Genomic DNA, 19,980 nt, shown 5'->3' on the forward strand with positions numbered 1-19,980 from the left:
TGATAACTTTGGAGTGTTGTATCAGCCATGCAGGGACGTTGAGACGTGTCACCCTGGTGGTTCATGTCTTCCTTTGCACCACGTTTTTGCTTTGCATGTAGCTGCCTACTATATTAGTTTAATTGTCTCAGTTTTTGAACAATGCAAAGTAATGAAGTAAACTGAACTCACTTTTCTTGCTTGGTTTGTCCTCTAGATCTAATTGGCTTTACACAGACAATGCTCTCAAAGACTGTATGATAATTCCTAGTGGCTGAAAGAGGAGGCACATTGTGTCCGGTACAGAAGAGGAACAAGAACAGGAGGGCGAGAACTTCCTACTGTCCCTCTGGCAGAGGTACCAAGTGCGTGGCCTATCTGCAACGTGAGCAAAGTACTAATTTTCAGAAAGCAAGTGAGACTGAGAGCCATCCCGAGGCACGTGGATCACGGGAGGAAGAGGACCGGCGCCAGCATGGATAAGGACAGCACAAACGTGGCAGACCAGCAGTATGAATGTGTGGCTGAGATTGGAGAAGGAGCCTACGGGAAGGTGTTCAAAGCCCGAGACTTGAAGAACGGAGGTCGCTTTGTTGCGCTGAAGAGGGTGCGGGTGCAGACCAGCGAGGAGGGGATGCCGCTGTCCACCATCCGAGAGGTGGCAGTTTTGAGGCACCTGGAGACGTTCGAGCACCCCAACGTGGTCAGGTGAGGAAGTGGGGCAGGCGTCCCGATCAGCGGGGTCCTGGTTTTAGTACATGAATTGGGCAAGCAAGAGCTTGGATACATAAATGGACTGGATGCTAGTTTGGGTTTGTGGATGAAGTGAGCACTAAACTGTGTACATGAAGTGTGGTTTGAGGTTTCAGCAGCCCATGGTGCTGCCTGCCAGACCTCGCCTCATCCCTGTGCATTGCCTCCCACACACACAAACACCCATCTCCAGAGGCATAGGTGTGTGACTTAAGTGTTTGAGTGGATGGGCAAGGAGCCATATATACACTATTTCCTCAGGCATAAGAGAAAATGTAAAAAACCCAACGTCTCCCTGCTTTTGTCTCAAGTATTAGTTCTGCCAGCTGCAGCTGATTTTTAGCAGCTCTATTCATTATCGAAATGGCAAAGATTCTGAGAGCGGTAGTGGAATGTGCGTTCCACCTTTTAGATGCTTTTATAGAGAGTTGTAGATTATCGTGTTAAAGAGAACTAACAGCTTAAGACTTCAAGCTTTGCAGGCGGCCTTACAGTTGAATACTGTTTGACTGGTACTAATTTCACCATGTGCTGATGATTGTGCTACCAGAGTGCAACAGTACAGACGTCAGGCCCAGCTTGCAAAATGGTGGCAATGTCCCCAGGATGTCCATTCTGTTGTGTCGGTAGCATAAACCCTGGATAAATGACCTGTGTTTTTTAACAGATTCTCTCAATGGTAAGGCTGGCCCTACTGTAACCTCTTGCATTTTTCTATAGCTGGAAACCTCCAGCAGCCTGTCAGCATCTTTTATTAATATTATGAACTTTAAGAAATAAGCTTCACTTTGCAGATAGCCAGGTATGCAATGATTTGAAACTGGTCAGCATCTTGCTGATGGTGCTGTATTAGCAAGAATATTTCCTGTTACCTGCATTATTGTACGCACATACGGCATAGCAAAAGGAAAACATTTTATACTTAAGTAACACCAAGACTCTCTCAGTCCTAGAGAAATAGATACTCTGAAGTTGGAGGTGACCTTCAAAATGGCTTGTAGCTGTGATTCTCCTGGTTTAGGGTCTGAGATGAGGGGGCTTACAGTAGGTGCAAGAGGAAAGGTGAGACAGAGAATAATATTTAAAATACTAAAGTGAATAGCTAGAGATAAATTAATTTTTGTTCATCTCACGGCAGTGTAATCCAACAGTCTCATTTCTGTCTGAACTGAATAGGTGAAGCATGTGTATTCTGAAATACTGATAATGGAGTGCGCGTCATTGGTCTCACTGCAGTGAGCAATGGGATATAGGCTGCCACCGACACTTTTCCATTGCTAATCAAGCAAATCCACAATTTGGTTAATAACCATTATTTTGACTTGCACCTAGTAATGCCAGAGGCTTCATCAGTAAATTTCAAAAGTGGGGGCATCTATGTGTGGACAACATGTTGTATTTGATCACCACAGCAAGTGCCTCGGTTTACAGAGAAGTGCACACAACGTTCTTCCTTGGCAGTAGAGAGATAACTGAGAGTTCTCAAAATCTCTGAAATCCAGCCCAGTAATTTATGAGAGTAAATGAGGATTTAGTTGTCCAGGCTTAGGCGTTTACATATTTGAAAATTGTAAACTTTGTTTGGGAATAATCCAATACAATACTCCTGAATTTTTCTGGCATTGAGATCTTTCCATATGAAGTAAAAGATTTTTTTTAAGAGCTTTCTAATCCTGAATTCAGCACAATCATGAAAATAAAATTCTTGTTTTCCAAAAAGCTAGTTGATGAACTGACTATGCAGCTGCAGGCTTGTTTTGCTTGGGTTTAAGTGCAGCACAATCTCGACATAGCGTTGCATAAATACATTGAAGCTGAAAATATTTTTACAGGTCTGAATGAAAATTCATTCTCTGCAAGCAGTAAGTATTTCAACCAGCAATATGAGAATGTAGTTTCAATATAAAAATCTCTGCAAGTGTGTTCCAGGTCCTCATAGCAGTGCTGTGAAGCCTGTACCTTTTGCCATAAGCAGCATTTCAGATACAAGGGTTTGGTCTGTGATGTCTCAGGATGCTTAGGACCTCGGCTGAACACCTTTTTCCACAAACAGGCAGGGGAGTATAAGAAGCAATTTCAAACATTATCTCTTCTAAAATGTGAGGAATTCTATTAAAAAACTTGCCTCTGTTGTGCATGTTTTTAATCTGTAGAGCAGATGAAGCTGTAAGTAGCACTTTGAAGTGACTGAAATCGTATCCTTAAAAAGAAAGATTATCTGAAAATATTTAAATGCCCCAGTTCTGTTAAAAAATACGGTAGAAGAGTTTGTAATTTATTGAAATTAAAGGTCTATTTTGTATTATGTAAATATACTCAGAAAAGGAAATACTGTAAAAGAAGATCTGCAATTTTAAGCAGCTGACCTAGCTGTACTTAGTTATTGGACATATTATGCTCACAAAAATGTTCATTGTTTGGGCATGCATTCTGGAAACTGGTATCATGGCCAGGCTATTAAATAAAAATTATGTCTGGATTAAAATGTACATCATTTTCAGAGCACTGGGATAACAACACAAACATATGAAATCAAATTTTTTTTATTTTGAGGGGGTGTCTAGCTTTTTTCTGAATATTACAGGGAACTAGCTTGAGTGAAATAAGTGAGACCTGCAAATATAATGTTGAATCTGTTACCTCTGAGTAATGGCATGTGTGATCCATGAGTCGCTCAATGCAAACCGACAGTCATTCTGTGAGTCAAAATTTAGACAGACTTCAAACAGATGAGCCACATACGCCCTGTGCTCGGCTGTCGTACTCTGGCATCAGCTGACAGCAACAGCAGAAATCACAGGCCATGTGAACTTATGCTGAATGTCATGCTGAACTCAAATGGTAGGTCTGGGCTTCTCCAAAGAGTACAGTAAGGAGCTCGGCACTCCAGGGCTTCTCAGTGGTGCTGAACGTGAAGAACAGTTTGGTAAGGAAAAGACCCAGTACTTGCTAGGCAGAGGTAGAGCTCCATGGTTTTGTTGCTCATGGAGCCAGGGTGCAGGACCAGCATTGCTACTGCAGCCCAGGTTTGTCATAGTAGTCGCAGATTCCCTTCGTCTAAAATCCTGAGAAATGCTTAGAGCCAAAACTGGTTTCCAGTGCTTGGCATTGGGGATGGAAGAGAATTTTCTTCGTAAAGTAGAAATGTCTAAATAGCATAGAATAATTTTAAACAATCGTATTTTTCCGTGCTACTGCTTGCTAATCACAAGAGCTTCGTTTCATGTTCCTTCTCTCCGAGTCTGTCGTTTCCATATTCGGACAATGAAGAGATGCATTTTTCGCAGCACAGTTGCTTTTACAATGATAGATAATGAAGTTATCTAATGAAGGTAAGACTTCACTGCAGAACAAAGCAAAACAAGGTGCAAGATAAGAAGTGAAAGGAAGTCTAATTTTCATCAGGACTGTGATGGTAGTGGAAGTGTCTGGACTATTGACTATAATGGAAATAAGGCCTGGAAAACTGGTCTAAAAATTTGCAGGGCTGTCAAAAATAGTATACAGAGAGTCATGGGAAAAATACAGTTAAAAGGATGATTGCTATGTGCTTAAAGTCCTCTTCTGTTCACATTTGCCTTTGTATAGAGTTCCCCTCTGTCAGGACACCTTACTCTATGCTGTTTATCTTCACAAAACAAAGTAAAAAAAAGAATCTTCAAGAGTACATCTTACTGTGAATTGTTCTAAAATGAGGTACGTTGTAGGCTTTGAAATGTCCTTTGTAACTGGTAGGATGATTAAGGTGCTCCTCTAGGTCACCTTTCAGATAATAAGATGTAATGCTTTACTAAAGCTTTACTATATACAGTAGTTAAATCTGGCAGAAGTTGGTCCAGCACTTATGTAGCTTAGTGCTGTTCTGTTTAGGAAAAATGAAATATATGTAGACAAAGGACAGACTTTGCCAGGAATAAATGACATATTAGATTCAGGAAATTCCTGTGTGTAAAACTGGGAGTATTCCCTGCTGCAATATATCTGTAAAAATTCTTCTTGTGATTATAGTGCTAAATTCAGCAATATATTGTGTTCACTTTATCTCTCTCCTGCTGGTAATCAGAGGAATAATTTTCCCTTAATGTTAATCATTCATCCACTGTGAATTTGCACTCTGGGAAGGTGATACACAATACAGAATACTGTAATTCTTGCTGTGCCTGTTTTGTAACATATATATATATTTAACAGTTTTAATGGTGTTAAACCTTAAGCAAATAGAGCAAACCTGCAAAGTTGTATATTTTTTCTTTCTGGCTCATAGTCTTTTTGATAAATGCAACTTTTTTAGTGTTTTCATGGGTAGTAAGTCCTCAGTTTTAAAATAACCAAAATTATATTGAATATAATCTATTACAATATAATCTAATCTGAGTTATTATTTCAAAGATAAGTGTCAGAAATCTTGCCATTCAAGGTCGTCATTACCGTATAATAAGGAATTAAAAAATTTTACTTCTGTCCTTCCTGTTAACTTGTAGAACACAGGTAATTGACTTAGGTTCAGCAGAACGATCCACTTAGCTGGAAGTTTAACTCTATACCTCAGTCTTTTTGATATACAGATCAGTGTGGGGGAAACCTAGTAATTACGAGTATTTGCACAATTATGCCATGTTCAAGGATTTATGTTATTTTATGTCCATTGAAATATAAACGATACTGTGAACTGCCCTCTGTGGTACAGCAATACTGTCACGTTGCTTTTTCACTGCTTTTGCAGTCCAGGGGTCCATGCTGTTATCTCTTGATTTGCACTTGAGTGCTTGATGGAGCCCATCAACTGATTCCCTTGTCAAGGTAACCTGAGCGTGGGGGGAAGAGGCTGGGGCACACGTGACTCCCTCATCCCCATGTGCCCTGACATGAAGACTGGCACTTGACTCTGCTCAAAGGTCCCAGAAGTGTATAATGGCTTGGTACTTAAAATTGTGTTACACTTAGAAGGTGTCATTTTATAAGTGTCTTAAAATTCCCTGTCTAACCTGATAGAGCATTCAGAACATATCTGTAGCAGCTCATCAATACCTAGCTAACCTTTTGCAAGGCAATTTGAACATGTAGTTATCTGCTTTGTTCTGTTTGTTAAACTGAAATGATATGGACACATACAGAGGGAAAAGAATTTCAAAATGCAGTAGCTAATTTTGTTTCTCTTTCCAGTTTGTGGTGACGCTGATATTGGCTACTGGCTTTGTTACTGTGCTGTTAATAAGTTTAAAGGATGATCTTCTTGAAATCATTGAGATGTTCCATTCCGTCAAGTGAAACATTTCTATTTTAGGGGGTGTTCGTCTCCAGTGAATTCTGCTTCCTTCCTTACTTCCCCTTTCTGCCAAGCTAATGTTAAACTTCTAGCATGTGACATCATTCTTACAGATCAGCAGTGTGCTGTATTGTGTGATACAATTTATTTTTGTGTAGCACTGCTCATATAGCATCTGGCAGGCGCCTGTAGAGAAAGAAATGGTTACCTCTGCATTGCTAGGTACAGGGATTGTCTTGCACGCAAAAAGAGTAAAATAAGATGCAGGGATGGAGTGAAACAGAAGAAACTGAACTTGAAACTTGCCAAGGTTAAAGGGATTAATGTGGCAGATGAGTCTCAGCTGAGGTAGAAGAGGTGGATGAGTAATGGGAAGGAAAAACTGAATGAGCTTCAGAGTCAGTTTTAGTCTAACACAAACAGGAGAGCCTTCAAGGCAGATGTGAAGACGGGAAGTGCCTTGGCAGGAGAGAGGCATTTCCAGGCTGGAGAGTGGTGGTGGTCGGAGGGAAAGGGAGATGGTCCTTGCACTGACTGGCCGCTGCAAGGAGGGACACTGCAAAGGTCTTGGGGAGGGAGGAACTGCCCCCTGGAAATATGGCTTCTCTGACGGCAAGAGGGCAAAGGGGAATGACGTGGTTGACACTGAACAGGGTTTGGCAGTAGGTAGGGTTTGGAGGAGTTTATTAAGTTGGCAGAGGACATTGTGAAGGGACTGCACATGAATGCTGCTGGCCCGTCATCATGCTTGCAACCCTCCAATACACAGAATAAGCACATACAGGGAAAATAAGTGATATTCCTCCTGTCCATAAGAATTGTTTATTAGCAATGGATGTGATGATTTAGTTTGAATACGTGATCTGCCAGAAACAGGACAAGATAAGGGCATGTCAGGAAGGAAGAGTTGAATATGGAATAGCCTTCTGAGCCTTAGGAAATTCAGTTTCTGGAGCGAGTACAAGCTTTCTTCAAAAAGTATTTTATCTTATTCTGAATCTAAGCTTTTTACAAAAAACATGTTTCCAGTCTTTGTGTGAGTAAATCTTAGTCATTTTAGATGATGTCCAGTGCTCCCTTCCTTTTTTAAGTCTGTGGATGGTTGTGTCTATGCTGTTCTTGGAGAGATCTAGTCTTGCTGGGTCCTGCCCAGAACGGAAAACCAACTCCACAACCATTGCTGGCGACAGTCTGTGACTGCCAGGCTAAGTGTCAGCATCCCTTTGGCTAATGGAGTGGGGTCTAGGATCCAAAACTGAGCCTTGAAAAGGACAGGAGAGTGGATCGTCCAGCCCAGAAAACAGGGGCCAAAGTAGATTGGTTGGGACTTTCCAGTTTGCTTCATGGTACCTACCGCCGACTGAAGTGTGGAACAGAGCAGGGAGAAGGAAAAGTGCTCACTTTCCAGGTGTTCGAAAGAGAGTAGGCTGGAGGCTGTGACTTAGCAAAGCACTGAGTGAGTGACTTGGGTACCCTCGGTGAGGTTTAAGTCATTGTTTGAAGTTTAGCACAGATGTAAGTGCGTTATCAAATAGAAATAGCTATGATATTAAGTATACACTGAATTTTAAAATGCTTTTCTGAATAGAGTTCAGGGACAATATACATAAGAGTATGAATCACAGATATTGATTCTTATTCATGCATTACATTAACTGAAGCCTTATTTCTAGAGAATTTTTCTATTAAAAGTTAAAATAAATCATGCAGAATAAATAACTAACCTGATATAGCAGTAATGCAAATTTGGCATCGAGAGTGGTTATTTGTCTTTGTAGCAATTCTTAGTTGACTTAATTTAATTCTGAAGTTTTAAAACTATTTTGTAAAGTTTCATAACCCTAAATAAAATAGAAGTTGCTGTTCATTCCAAAACTTTGCAGCAGTATATAGAGCATTTGGTTTTACTCTTTGTATGAAATCCAGTTGTTTTCCAGTTTTGCTGAACAAGTTGATTCTTAATGATCTAACAAATTACCAGAATATAACTGTGTCCATACACATATATAACTAAGCTGTGTTTTTTCATTCAAAAGAGAGGAAATTTCTCCTCCTATATTAGTTCTTCATATATTTTTCTTATATCCTGAAAAATATTTTAAATTACACATGCATGATTATTTAACAGGTATACCTTTAAACTATAAAGTATTTGTATTTAATAAACAAACCACTTCAGAATATTCCAAGGAGTGGGTTTTTTTTTCCATTGTGTACTTTGACATTTTCCATTTGGGAAACCTCCATTTGGGAAGCATTTGATGAGATGATCATCAAAGAGTGGAAATGTGACTGTTGATTTCCAAACTGTTTCAAAATACCTCATTGCATCCAAATTCTTGTATTGATTTTCCTATTTATTTGTTTACCCTTAGCCTTTGAAAATTTGTCCCATCCTTAGAAAATGTTCACAAGGAAATATTCTGCTAAATAATCCTTTTAAAATCAGGCCTTAAAATTCTAACAATACAGTTGTGTTTTTGTTAGGTGGAACAAAGGATGTTTTATATGAGCAATAAAAAACTCTTCCATATGATGCTTTAGATGTCTTTTTAGGGTTTTAGTAGAAGAAGGGTCTGTAGCCTAAGAAGCATCCCACAGAATTTTAGGACCAGGTGATGATTTCAGATCCCTAAATACAAGGTGTTCTGGAATGTGCCAATTTGCTGCTATTGGTAGAGTTGCCCTGGGGTAGATATCCCATGACATACTTAGCAAACAGTTTACAAATTTAGCAAAAAGTTCCATAATGTTTTAAAAGCATTCATACTAACACTGAGTGTTTATCACTCTGGATTATCATTAACAGGTGACTGATCCTTTCTTAGTAAAAGAAAATAAAAAAATAACTTGCCTATGAATTCATCTTTGCAGGAATTTCCCATGTTTAATGATTGAAAACTCAATTCTAGTGCAGATGAATCATACTGAGTTTAAATGAAACCTCTTGAGTTTGGACTTTTGCAACATTAGTCAGTGCAGAATGTTACATATTTTGATAAAAACAGAGAAAGGAAGTGAGAAATAGAATGGAAAAGCCTGTGTGATTTTTTTTTCTCTCTCTTTTATGTGAAGCTTTGGCTAGTCTTTTAATATCTGTTTGAAGTGTGGTCCCTATGATAAATAACTGAAGGTGTCTGTTGCTGTTTAACAATGTCAGAGAATTCCCTTCTCCCTGAAATCAATTAATTATAAACTGGAAATTTCAGTACTTTGTTCACTGTTTCTTAAGTTAGCATATTTCTAGGAGCTTTCTGTGAATGTAATTCCTAGCTGCACTGGTGCTTTTGTTTCTCTTCGTCTGTGGAGCCAGGGCTCTACTGTAAGGATAGAATTCTATCACTTTTTTTTTCTTTTTTTTTTTCACATTTGATGTGGTATTTTGCATACAGCTGCAGAGTAGACAGTTACCTTTGAAAAGAACATTTGGCTGGTTTAATTTGATTAGAGCAAACCACCTCAATCATTTCTGAACTAAGACCGTTTTCATTTTAACTTGGCAGTAGGAGTTGGGAATGTACTGACTGTGCTTAGATGTTTGGGGGAGGACTCGTTTGGATACACAGCTACCGCCGAAGTGAAACAACCTTAGAGGACTTTGCCCACTCTGCTCCTTCCCCTTAAAAAGGGAGGGCTGTGAAGCCATTGAATGTCACGTTTAACTTTCACTCATTATGACAAGGAATTGGACTCCTTGTGAGTGTTTCTACAAAAAATTGGAAACCTTTAATGCAAAGAAATACATAATGATACATTTTAAAAAAACCCCATGATATTAAAAACAGATCCAGGACATGAAAGTCTTTTATTTACAACAAACTTAAACAACCCTAGCAACAGCATTTTGAATAGAGTTATAATAAAATCCAACATATAAATAGAAATATGGTGGGTTTCTCATAGATACATTGTATCAATGTTAAAATTGTATCCCTTTTAGTAAGTCTTAGTAAGATTCCTACATTCTGTGATTCTCCTAGCTTTGACTTTCTACCGCCTTCCTCCTTGTATAAATACATTGTGATTTTTTTATGTTGCATATTAAAGTTGAAATTAGATTCTTTATATTTAAAGTATTATGTATTGTATATAATTTTTGCTTTTCAGTTGCCCTCAGTGGTAATCAAATAATTTTCCTAGAAAAACTCTTGTGGCTGTCTAGAATATAAATGGGTCTCATAATAAATGACAGCCCTTCAATAAATTATAGTCAGATGGTATTCTCCAGAAAAGACAGTTCTGATCTTTAAGTGCTCTGACTTTGCAGTAGTGGATCACCATATATACAATGTTTTAACCGGAAGATTACAGTTGAAGGAAGATCTTCTGGTTATGCTTGTATTATGTTCTGAAAACCAATATGCACAGTTAACTGTTCATCTATGTGACGGGGGAATTGCATCCATGCCTTCCAGCTAATTCAAGAATACAGTTGTAAATTTAAGGCTTGAGTTTCCACTGGTGAAGTTAAAGTCCATAGAGCTACACTGAGTCAAACAGCTCTGGTTCTTCAAATCATAAATTCCTAATGTTAAGATGAACAAAGATGCATTAGGACAGGCAGGCTGTGGAGAGGTGTCCCATCAAACATGCACATTTGAGACCTTACCGTTCAGATTTTAGATGCTGCAACTACTGAGTTCACCAAACTGGGGTATAAAAATAGTTCTTTCATTAAGTTTTTCACTGGTAGGGTCTCAGAGCTTCTATTGACCTGTTTCGCTCCTCCTAAGTACATTCCCTTTTAGCACTGCAAATAATTCCTCTCTACCTTAGTATGTACCCTCTGAAATATTTGAAGTCTATCTCTATGTTGTCACCTAAGCAATTTGTACAATGCTGTGCTTACTCCCGAACTCCAGGTTGCATCACAGACATGGTCATTTTAGTGGTACGTACGTCTCCCTACTTCAAGAGAAAATGCTTCTGTAGCTACAGAGACTTTCTGATTGCTGTACAGCATTGAAAGTTTGTGTCTAACTTGTTATTCACTAGCACAGCACTAGTACCTTTATTATTTATTTCCAGGTTCCTTTGGGACAGTGAAAGTTAATGACCTGTATTATTTTTCTCTACTAGGAAGTAGGTAATGAGGTGAATCTCGTTTTGCTAATTTTATCTAACAGCATACTTTGTTTGTATTTGTGATCTTTATGACATAGAGATTGAGCAGCATCTGCACTTCTAATTAGTGTGTTGTGTATCCTTAGATAACCTTCTAGATTGTTAATGAAGATAGGCCTACCCACTGATGTTTGTGGTTTCCTTGCAGACATCTCTAATCAATTTGTTGCCTCAGTGTTCATCTCTGCTTTTTATAAAATGCTGAGCAACAAGATCTGATCAAAGCAATAATACCCATATCCAGACAGGTTTGAATCAGTGACTATAGTCTGAAAATCAGAATTAAATGTCTCATTAAACTTAAAAGATGTGGCATTCTTGGAAGGGCCCAGACAAGTTAGTACTTCTGCAGAACTGAGCACCTGTATCTCTTCATTGCATGGAATTCCATTCATCACATTGCCTTTTCATTTGTAACATCATTAAAAAAAAACAGAGTTGCCTGGCATTACTTAATTCTATGCTGCTTATTATTCATGTTGTCTCTCTTCTTAAGAAATCAAGGTTTTATTACTTTTTCATTTTATTTGGTCAGATTAAAATATCTTTTAGAGATGTCAGTTATTTCAAAAGCAAATCTTTATGCAGTAGTGAAAAAATACAAACAAAAATGAGACTGGAACAGAAGACCATGTCAGTACAACAGCAAGAATAGTTAGGAATTGCACTGAATAGTCAGGTAACCCAGCTGACTAAAAATGAAAGGTACTTGTGGCTATAGATAAAACCCAGATAGGTGAATTACACTGATGAGGGAGTCTCTTTAGAAGACATTTTAAGTATATTAGAATGTCCCAAATCAATAGGATATTGTGATGTTTGTAAGGAAATACATTTCAAAGACCGCTTGGTTTCCAGTAACCCAGAGTTGAGAGTGGGCAAGACCATTCTCCAGAAACAAAGCTTAAGTCATAAAAAGCAAATTTGAATCTTCTGCCATCCTCTAGATCAGTGAAAGGATATTGAGCCTATAATTCTGGGAGAAGCTGGAAAGTCAACTAAGTTTACTAAAAGAGTAATAAAGGACAATTTCAACCACTGTTCATAATAAAGTGGACAAATCAGAAGGTTTAAAGACAAAATTTACAGACACCATCAGTGAAGCAGCTATTCCTGGAGTGCAAGGAAGAGCGACCACTCTGCATAGCCTGAAGTAACTTGCAATAGCTGGTTTAAGAAATTCTTATAGTCAAGACACACAGTCATAATGGCCGCAATAATTAAATCTTATTTTGGGGGGAAAGGGATGGTTCCCAAACTTGATGTAGTAACAATATGCTTTAGAAAAGAGAGATTAAGAAACAGGAGGTAATAAAAAAATTCAACGGTCAAGAGGAAGCATATGAAAATGCTTAGATTTAACATGGTAGGTACTTAAATAGAGATTTGTAGCAGCCCATTTTGTCACTCGAGTCATACACCTTTCCCTGGTGTGTTGCTTCATCCAGTCACTGGAAATCCGGGCTGCTGCTTTGGAGCTATAGCTTCTTCCTGGGTGCTAGATATAACAGGACAGTTTAAACGTATTGTTTCCTCAAACTCTCCAGAGGGATGAGGGATGTCAAAGGGAGACACCAAACTTTCTCCCTCTTATGGCTCTGCTCCAGTATATCATGATGGATGCACAGAAGGTACACATAGCCATGCATAAAAAAAATAAAACAGGAATGTAAGATAATTGTCAGCAGATCTAACTTTAACCAACTGAATGTTAAAAGTGTACTCCATCCTAGTCATTTAGAGTCTCCCCATAGTGAGTGCAGAGAGAGGATGGGCTTTCTGAGAATAATTCATCCCACACACCATCTGTATCTGCCCTGGAGCAGAATGAATTGCCCTCTGGAAATGCCTGCCTCTCTCTTGTTGACTGCAGAGATAGCACACGTGGCTAATGCAGAGTGGTCACCCAACTGTAGCCTGCTACAGCCAGAGGAGATTAATGTCAGTAAGGTTCAAGTTTTAAGGTGGAAAGTGGAAAGACTAGTAGGGAGTTTGTACAGCACATAAGAGAAGTTACAAAAGCAAATGGGAAATTATTTTGGGTGTGGGGGAACAAAAAGATGGTGTTGGAATCAGAGAGCACTTCAACTATGAGAAATTAGAGGAGGTAATCAAATAAGAAATTAGCATTATAGGGGATTTTTTTTTTTTTTTAACCAAAGTCTGTAGTATATGGATTGTTAGTAAGGGTTTGTACAAGACACTGTTTTTCATCTGGCAAAAAATGATGTACTTTTCCTAATAGTGGAGTGTGGGTTTCTGCAAAACGTACTGACTTTAGACAATCTGCTTCTGGTTTGTGCTTGGCGTTAAAGTACTAAGGGGAGCAGGATGTAGCTGGAATGGGTGGGCATTGCCTGGTTACCCTGTACCCAATTTTAAGCTCAAGCAGAAGCTGTTTTGGTTGAATCTGGTTAATCTTTTACAAGAGGAAGAGTAGCTGAAGATGGGTGTTGGAGATGGCCAGTCATGCAGCCTACAAGTGGTTTAAGGCACCTTTCAAAGCTTTCTCAGATGTAGTTTCTCTTGTGTATTTTTCTCATTTCCCTTCACTCTGCCATACTGGTCTCATACTGGATTTGCCACTAAGTAAGTGGGCTACTTACCTCATTATTGATAAAATTCTGATGCTACGCATAGTTTCATTGCCTCAAATTCCTTTTGAGAAAATTACGTGATAGTACAATTCCAAGTAGCTGGAAAATTCCGGTGTCTAACTTATATTCCACTCTGAATTATGCAAGACCTGACTGCTTGGAAAGCAGTGGTACTATACCTTTATCTCTTGGAATAATTGTTTTGCAACTGAAAGTTTTATTTTTCCATAATGTCAAAACATGTCAGCCCAGATTGCTCGGTAATAACCTGAAAAATTAAAATCAATCAATAATGCTAACAGATTCTGCTCCATTTTTTATGTTGAGTGTCTGTTGGAGCTAGTTCTTTTATAGCTTGATTTACAAAGCTCAAAACCAGCTTTTTTTTATTATGGAACCACTAAGACAATATAATTGTAGTAAAGCAAATAAGTTGCTCTAATAAGCTGTTTGGATATGCATATTACATATGGGGGTGTGTCTATATGTGGAAAAGAAAAACCATGAAAATTTCAAGGTTTGACTGCATTTATACCAGGAAATTCAGAATTATTATTTTGTAACATGGATGAGGATTATTAGACATGTAGGACTGCAATTACTTTAAATTCTGTGCCTTAAAAATGTCTGAACAGTTTTCTTTTTTAAAGTTAAAAGAAAAAATTAAAAGGGAATGAGGGCAAGCCAGGAAAAAAAACATTCCAAAAGCTAATTGTTTTTAAAAAGTTACCTGACATTGAAAATTGGAACTTGGAACTGAAATGCCATCTCACTCCTAAGTATAATAAAAGAGTAATTTTTATTAAATGTATTCTGGAAAGAATAAATGAAAATTATAAAGCCTGATGTGAGTGGCAAAGAGCCCAGGCAATATCCAAAAGAGTAAACATCTAATGGCTTAACCTAACTGGGGCAGAGTCTGCTGCAGCAGGCAATTGAACAGGGGATATCAATATTTAAAAGCAGCAGAACTAATTTTTGAAACAGATGGCTTTTTTTTCCTCCTATGTGCAGTACAAATATATATTTTTAAAGGTTTTAGGGAATATTTAGATGATGGGATTATGTGTCTCCTTTTAATATTGACCCTTTTTTAAATTTTTCAAATCTTGTAAAATTTAAGGTCACTTTGATCTTACTTCTTTCAAGCCTGAAACTGCCATCTTTAAATTGCATTATTTACTCAGTTCCAGAACTCATTCATCTCAGACCACATCCTTTGTACAAAAATATTGCAATTTTGTCAGCTCATCTTGTCAGCTTTTAAATGGAGGCTCTTAAAAAGACTCTTGAGTTCTGAAATAATTTAACTAAAATTTTCTGAATGGACATGATTATCTTGGCATTTCTAATATATTGACCACTGTCATTTTCACAAGCCTGAAAAAGTGTTCTTGTGCTTTGGAAAACCTAAATCCATGTCACTTGTCTGCCTTCTGGAGCGAAATAATGCGGACTGTACTGTGCTTAGATCAATAGTCATATACCATAGGGGCTTGCGTACAGAGGCATTCATGGAAATGAAGACTACTGTGTCTTCCTGGATTTAGCAAAAAAATGGACTTGAGACAGTTATTTCACAGTCAAATATTTTCATAATCCAGACACAGATTCTTATTTCAGAACATATAGATGCCAGTTGTGGTGTTTGAAAACCAAGACATACCTGCATGAAAAGTAGGTAAGGGAAATCACCAGAAAGTTTGACTTTTTTCTTCACAGAAAGTCACTTCAATTCTGTGATAACTCGGAAGGCAGCTGAATGGACCTTTATAAAACATATGAACTAAGTCACTTCTAAGTGGAGACAGCTGGGGTCTATTTAATATCCTGTGTAAAATGGTAGAGGTCAGCTTCCTGGAATAACTTAGGAGTTTTATTTCACGAATATCCTACTGCTGCAGGGACCTGGTGTGACGGTGAGGCTCTCGAACTAAAATGCGCCATGAGGAAAAGCTCCAGGGCTGTAGCTCTTGTTCTACCTCTGCATTTCGTGTGGGGTGGTAGGAAGCATCTTGTGGCCTGTGATATCTGTGCATCCTCATAAATGTCTGTTTTGTGGGTGCTTATTAATGCAGGCAACTAGTCTCTTTTTTTTCTTCCAATCCTATTTTGTTATGATTTAGGCATTGGGATACTAATTGAAAATCATCAAGAAGTGACACTTCGGACAATAAGTGATTCTCAAATGTACTGACGACCCTACATACTTGGGTTATTTTGTAATTTGGGACCTTGGTTCCTAAATCACTTAACGTATCTTGGCAGTTTTATGATGTCTAATTTTCCCCTTGCAATTAATGCTGCCATATCTTTACTATCTAAGATCATATGTTCCCTGTATCTATTCAATTTAATTACTCTTGACTCCTGCTATTCCATTTTATATTGGCCACCTGGGTGAAAAAAATTCTATTTCTCTTTGTAGGCCTGTGCCACTGGTAAGTGTTTGCACACACGCAGAAGTTCCACGATATAGCAATTGATATAATTGGTAGTCCAGTGACACTGTAGTCCAGTGATACCTTAATTAAAAGCCTGTGGTTCAATAAGCATGAAAATTCATATAAAAATTGTACATAAATAATGATGTCCAGTATGATTACATATATTTCACAGTGTGAAAATTTGGCTTTTCCTTGACTACATATCTGAATAGAAGATAAATGGAAGCTCTAAAGAAGAAGTGAGAAAGATAATTGTTTCTGTTAGATGGACAAAAGATGGAAACTGAAAACCAAAATAATAGTAGCGTGTCACTGGAATAGGCAAGCTGATCACAGCCAGAAAAGGCTTTTGTAGACTGTGCTGTTTCTGTGGGCCCTGTATGGTGTGTAGTGTTGCCTGTTCAGTCAACTGTACAAAGGCTCAAGACCATCAGCTGTGCTATAAGTTTCTGTGCTGTTTCTCCGAACAGAGGTAAATAGGATGATTGCAGTGTTTGGGGGTGGATTAGAGAAAATAATGAGGAGCAACTCCTTCAGCCCTCGATGTCTCCTGACTTATTCTTGAAATAAAAATAATTACATTAATAAAACAGTTCATATGTGGCTTAGAAAGGGTTAGAACAATTTCCGTCTCACCCAGTATTTTTCTGAAGTGAGAAAGAGCAGATAGCTTAGGGAATGGTGTAAGAGCCCGACGACCTGAAGTGATAATTCCTGGCAAATTAAGGCTCGACAGTTTTGACACCGACTTGCTCTGTGATCTTAAGTAATCTGCGTCCACTGCTTTGTAAGTCCATGCAGCATTTGCAAGCAGATGTGAGCCAGCCCTGCCTCATTCCCAGGCAGATGCCTACTCGCTCTGCCGGTGCTTTGAGCCAGCTGGAAGCCGCGTAGCCATGTTAGTGCTGCAGAGCCTCAGCCATTACGCTCTGCTGTCCTCAGATCTTCCTCGGCTCACCCTGAGCTGACACTGGCTGCCTGGACGTTGCAGAGCACGCTCTCCTTTGCTCGCAGAGCTTGGGTAGATGTACTTTGTTTTGCAAGATGTATTATAGTTTGCTCATTTTTTTCAGAAATGTGAAAGATGTTGTTGCAAAACAACCAAAGTACGGTCTTGTTGTGTATATACATCTGACATGCAGTATCATTTACCAAATGCTGAATTCATTTCAAAACTATCCATGCATTAAAATGTAAACCCTCATCTCATGCTGCTAGAAGACGCCCCAAAAGAAATAGTTGCCTTTGCCCCGAAGTAATAAAACAGTCGAATAAAATTTATTGCCAGCTCAAAATGCTACTAACACCTCATTTTCATTGCCAAACTCTGCAAATAATCTTTAATTTGTTTTCTTTTACATATGTGTGCAAGAGCTTAAAGGAAATACTTAAAGAGCTGTACAGCCTGTAGAATACTTCACTCCATGTGCATTAATCTTCAAACGGCTGGCTCACAGTGCCGTGTAAACTGGCTGGAAAAGGAGGAAATGTGTATTAGGCTCCTACCTGAAGAACTGGAGGATGAAAGCACCTGAGAATCTTACAGAAATAGACACTTGTAATTTTCTTTACATGTGCTATGAATAATTTAAAATAAAAAAAAAGAAAGCTTAGTAGAAGAAATTACATAACAGCCAAGGAGCTTTTATGGCCATGTGTGAATGACTGTGAATGGGAAAAAGAGCAGCCATGAAGTCCATATTTATAAAAACTTGTAAGATGTAATGTCTTAAATTCTGATGGAAGGTGTAAGGAATTTGCATGCTAATGGAAATGAGGATCCCTTTTTATGTATCAACTGTTTAAGAGTAATTGCCCCCTGGCTAAATTTATTAAGCCAGAAAAATCTTGTAAATTTCTATTGAAGATTTATTAGTCCCATTTGTTTCTGTTCTGTACAACATGAATATTAAACTCAATCCTGCAAGTTTGTCACAGGTGAAACTCCCTTTCAAATTAAAGGAAATTCTGGACCTGAGCCAAAGCCAGTTAAATGCATGTATTTACTTCATGAGGCTTAGGTAAAGGCTCTTGTGTGCAGAGCTTTTTAGGCTTGATCCTGGTCTGTGGGGCTTGAGTGAATAGGGCAGAGGCATTTTCAGTGTCTTTTTTTTTTTCTTTTGACTTCTCCCTCATTTTGTTTTAAGTTGCTCATGAGAAGAAATATTTTTAAATATCTTCAAAAATCAATTGAACATAATCTGGAATCCCACCAAGTAAAATTGCTCAGTTATAGTCTTCCCAGGAAAGAGTCATGTCTCCTAAATTCAGTTAAATTCAAGCATCTTGTCTAAATTAGTCATCTAGGCGTCTTCCATAGCAAGCTGGGACAGACAGTACCCACCCCCTCCCCGAGTGATTCAACCAACCTACTTTTTTCCTTTGAATATACAGAGGCCTACATGATCCATCCAGACTAACCACCAAACCCCTGAGCAACTCCATTACATGAGTTGTATCTCTTCCACAGTAGCTGAGAGGAGAACTCAGCACTCCACGAGCTCTCCCAGGCTGTTGTGTAGATGGATGGCATTTGAACTGTCTGATGATGGGTAGCCAAAGACAGCTGTGTTCAGCGGAGTTGTTTGTTAGTTTTCTTGCAAGCCTTAAATCTGCCTTCTGTATGTGCTGAATTTAAGTGTTACCTTAACTTTGTATTCCCTTAGTTTTGATGCTTTGCTTTTAGAATAAATATCCCCTCACTGTTTTCTTTCACTTATGAAGTTATATTTTACTCTCTGTCACTCAGTTTTTCTTTTAGAAAACAACTTATAAAGAGGAGTGCAATGTTTAGGTGCATAAATCTGGCTGCCTCCCAAAACCTGGCCCAATCCTGTTTGTTTTTCTTACCCATGTGAGCAATTGCCTTTGTCTTTTGATTTTTGGAAATCACCTGAGTGCTATTTACTTTTGGGTAGATGGGATGTGATTCATAGCACATTAAGTGGTGGCAACAGGACACGGTAAAGTGCCGCTGGGAGGTTGGTTGAGTTCACTCTGCTCACTTCAGGTTTTGCTGAAGTGAATGGAGGAATTCCCTTTGTCTGAAGTTAATGGTGCCCCTGGCATCATGGCACATGGTCTTCTTGGGAATACCTCTGGCATCAAAGCCTGATCAAAGTCATTCCCCATATGAAGTGTAGCCAAAAAGCACTGTGAACTGCGTCTCAATTTTTATGTCTTTTAACTTCATGCAGGACAAGCATGTGTGGAAATCAACACACAAAATGTAAGACATCTTTTGGATTTTCACTTGGTCTATTGCTGAATGCGGCAATGGCGTTCGCCACCTAACCACTGTGCTTGCGTTGGAAGTGGGTGGATATATCTGGTCCGTTTTCAGGAAATTTTGAGCAGTTCTAGTGAATCCATAAACAGATTGTTTTAACAGATTTAGACATTTTTAAAAAGTTGTTTTCATGTGGTTTAAATACCTGGTGTTAAATTGCTGTTTCTATTTGTAAGATAACAAGAACTGTTCCTATCAGTTGCTGTTTTCTAGCCCCGTAGGTGAAAACTGGGAAAGCAATGGTTCATAGTTTTGTTCATTTCAGAATTTAAGGAAAAACAAATATTATGATGAACTCCTCAGAACAAATCATGAACATCGTTTTCAGAGATGTATGGCCATATTCAAGAATTAACTTGAGTCCTAAAGGTAATTTAAAAGTTAGGAAGGAGGGAGAGTGGTACACATAAGGACAGTGAGGTGCAAAAGGGCAGCTTACACGCAGGGCCCCAGGTTGTAGAGTTCTCACTGCATGGGTAAGAGAAGCCAGACCAGGAACCACAAACTCCAACTATCATAGCAGAT

General features: G+C 38.5%; 1 protein-coding gene across 1 annotated transcript in view; it reads left to right on the top strand.

Moving 5' to 3' along the window:
* The first annotated feature begins 264 nt into the window (after positions 1 to 264).
* CDK6 (cyclin-dependent kinase 6) overlaps positions 265 to 19,980 on the top strand; it is a 125,251-nt gene continuing 105,535 nt past the window's right edge. The window contains exon 1 of the mRNA XM_010571100.1: positions 265 to 687. Within this exon, the coding sequence (XP_010569402.1) occupies positions 455 to 687 (233 nt within the window). The 5' untranslated portion in view covers positions 265 to 454. The remainder of the gene's footprint in view (positions 688 to 19,980) is intronic.

The sequence above is a fragment of the Haliaeetus leucocephalus genome, unplaced genomic scaffold, assembly GCF_000737465.1.
Source record: "Haliaeetus leucocephalus isolate CR32 unplaced genomic scaffold, Haliaeetus_leucocephalus-4.0 Scaffold0, whole genome shotgun sequence".
NCBI lineage: Eukaryota > Metazoa > Chordata > Aves > Accipitriformes > Accipitridae > Haliaeetus > Haliaeetus leucocephalus.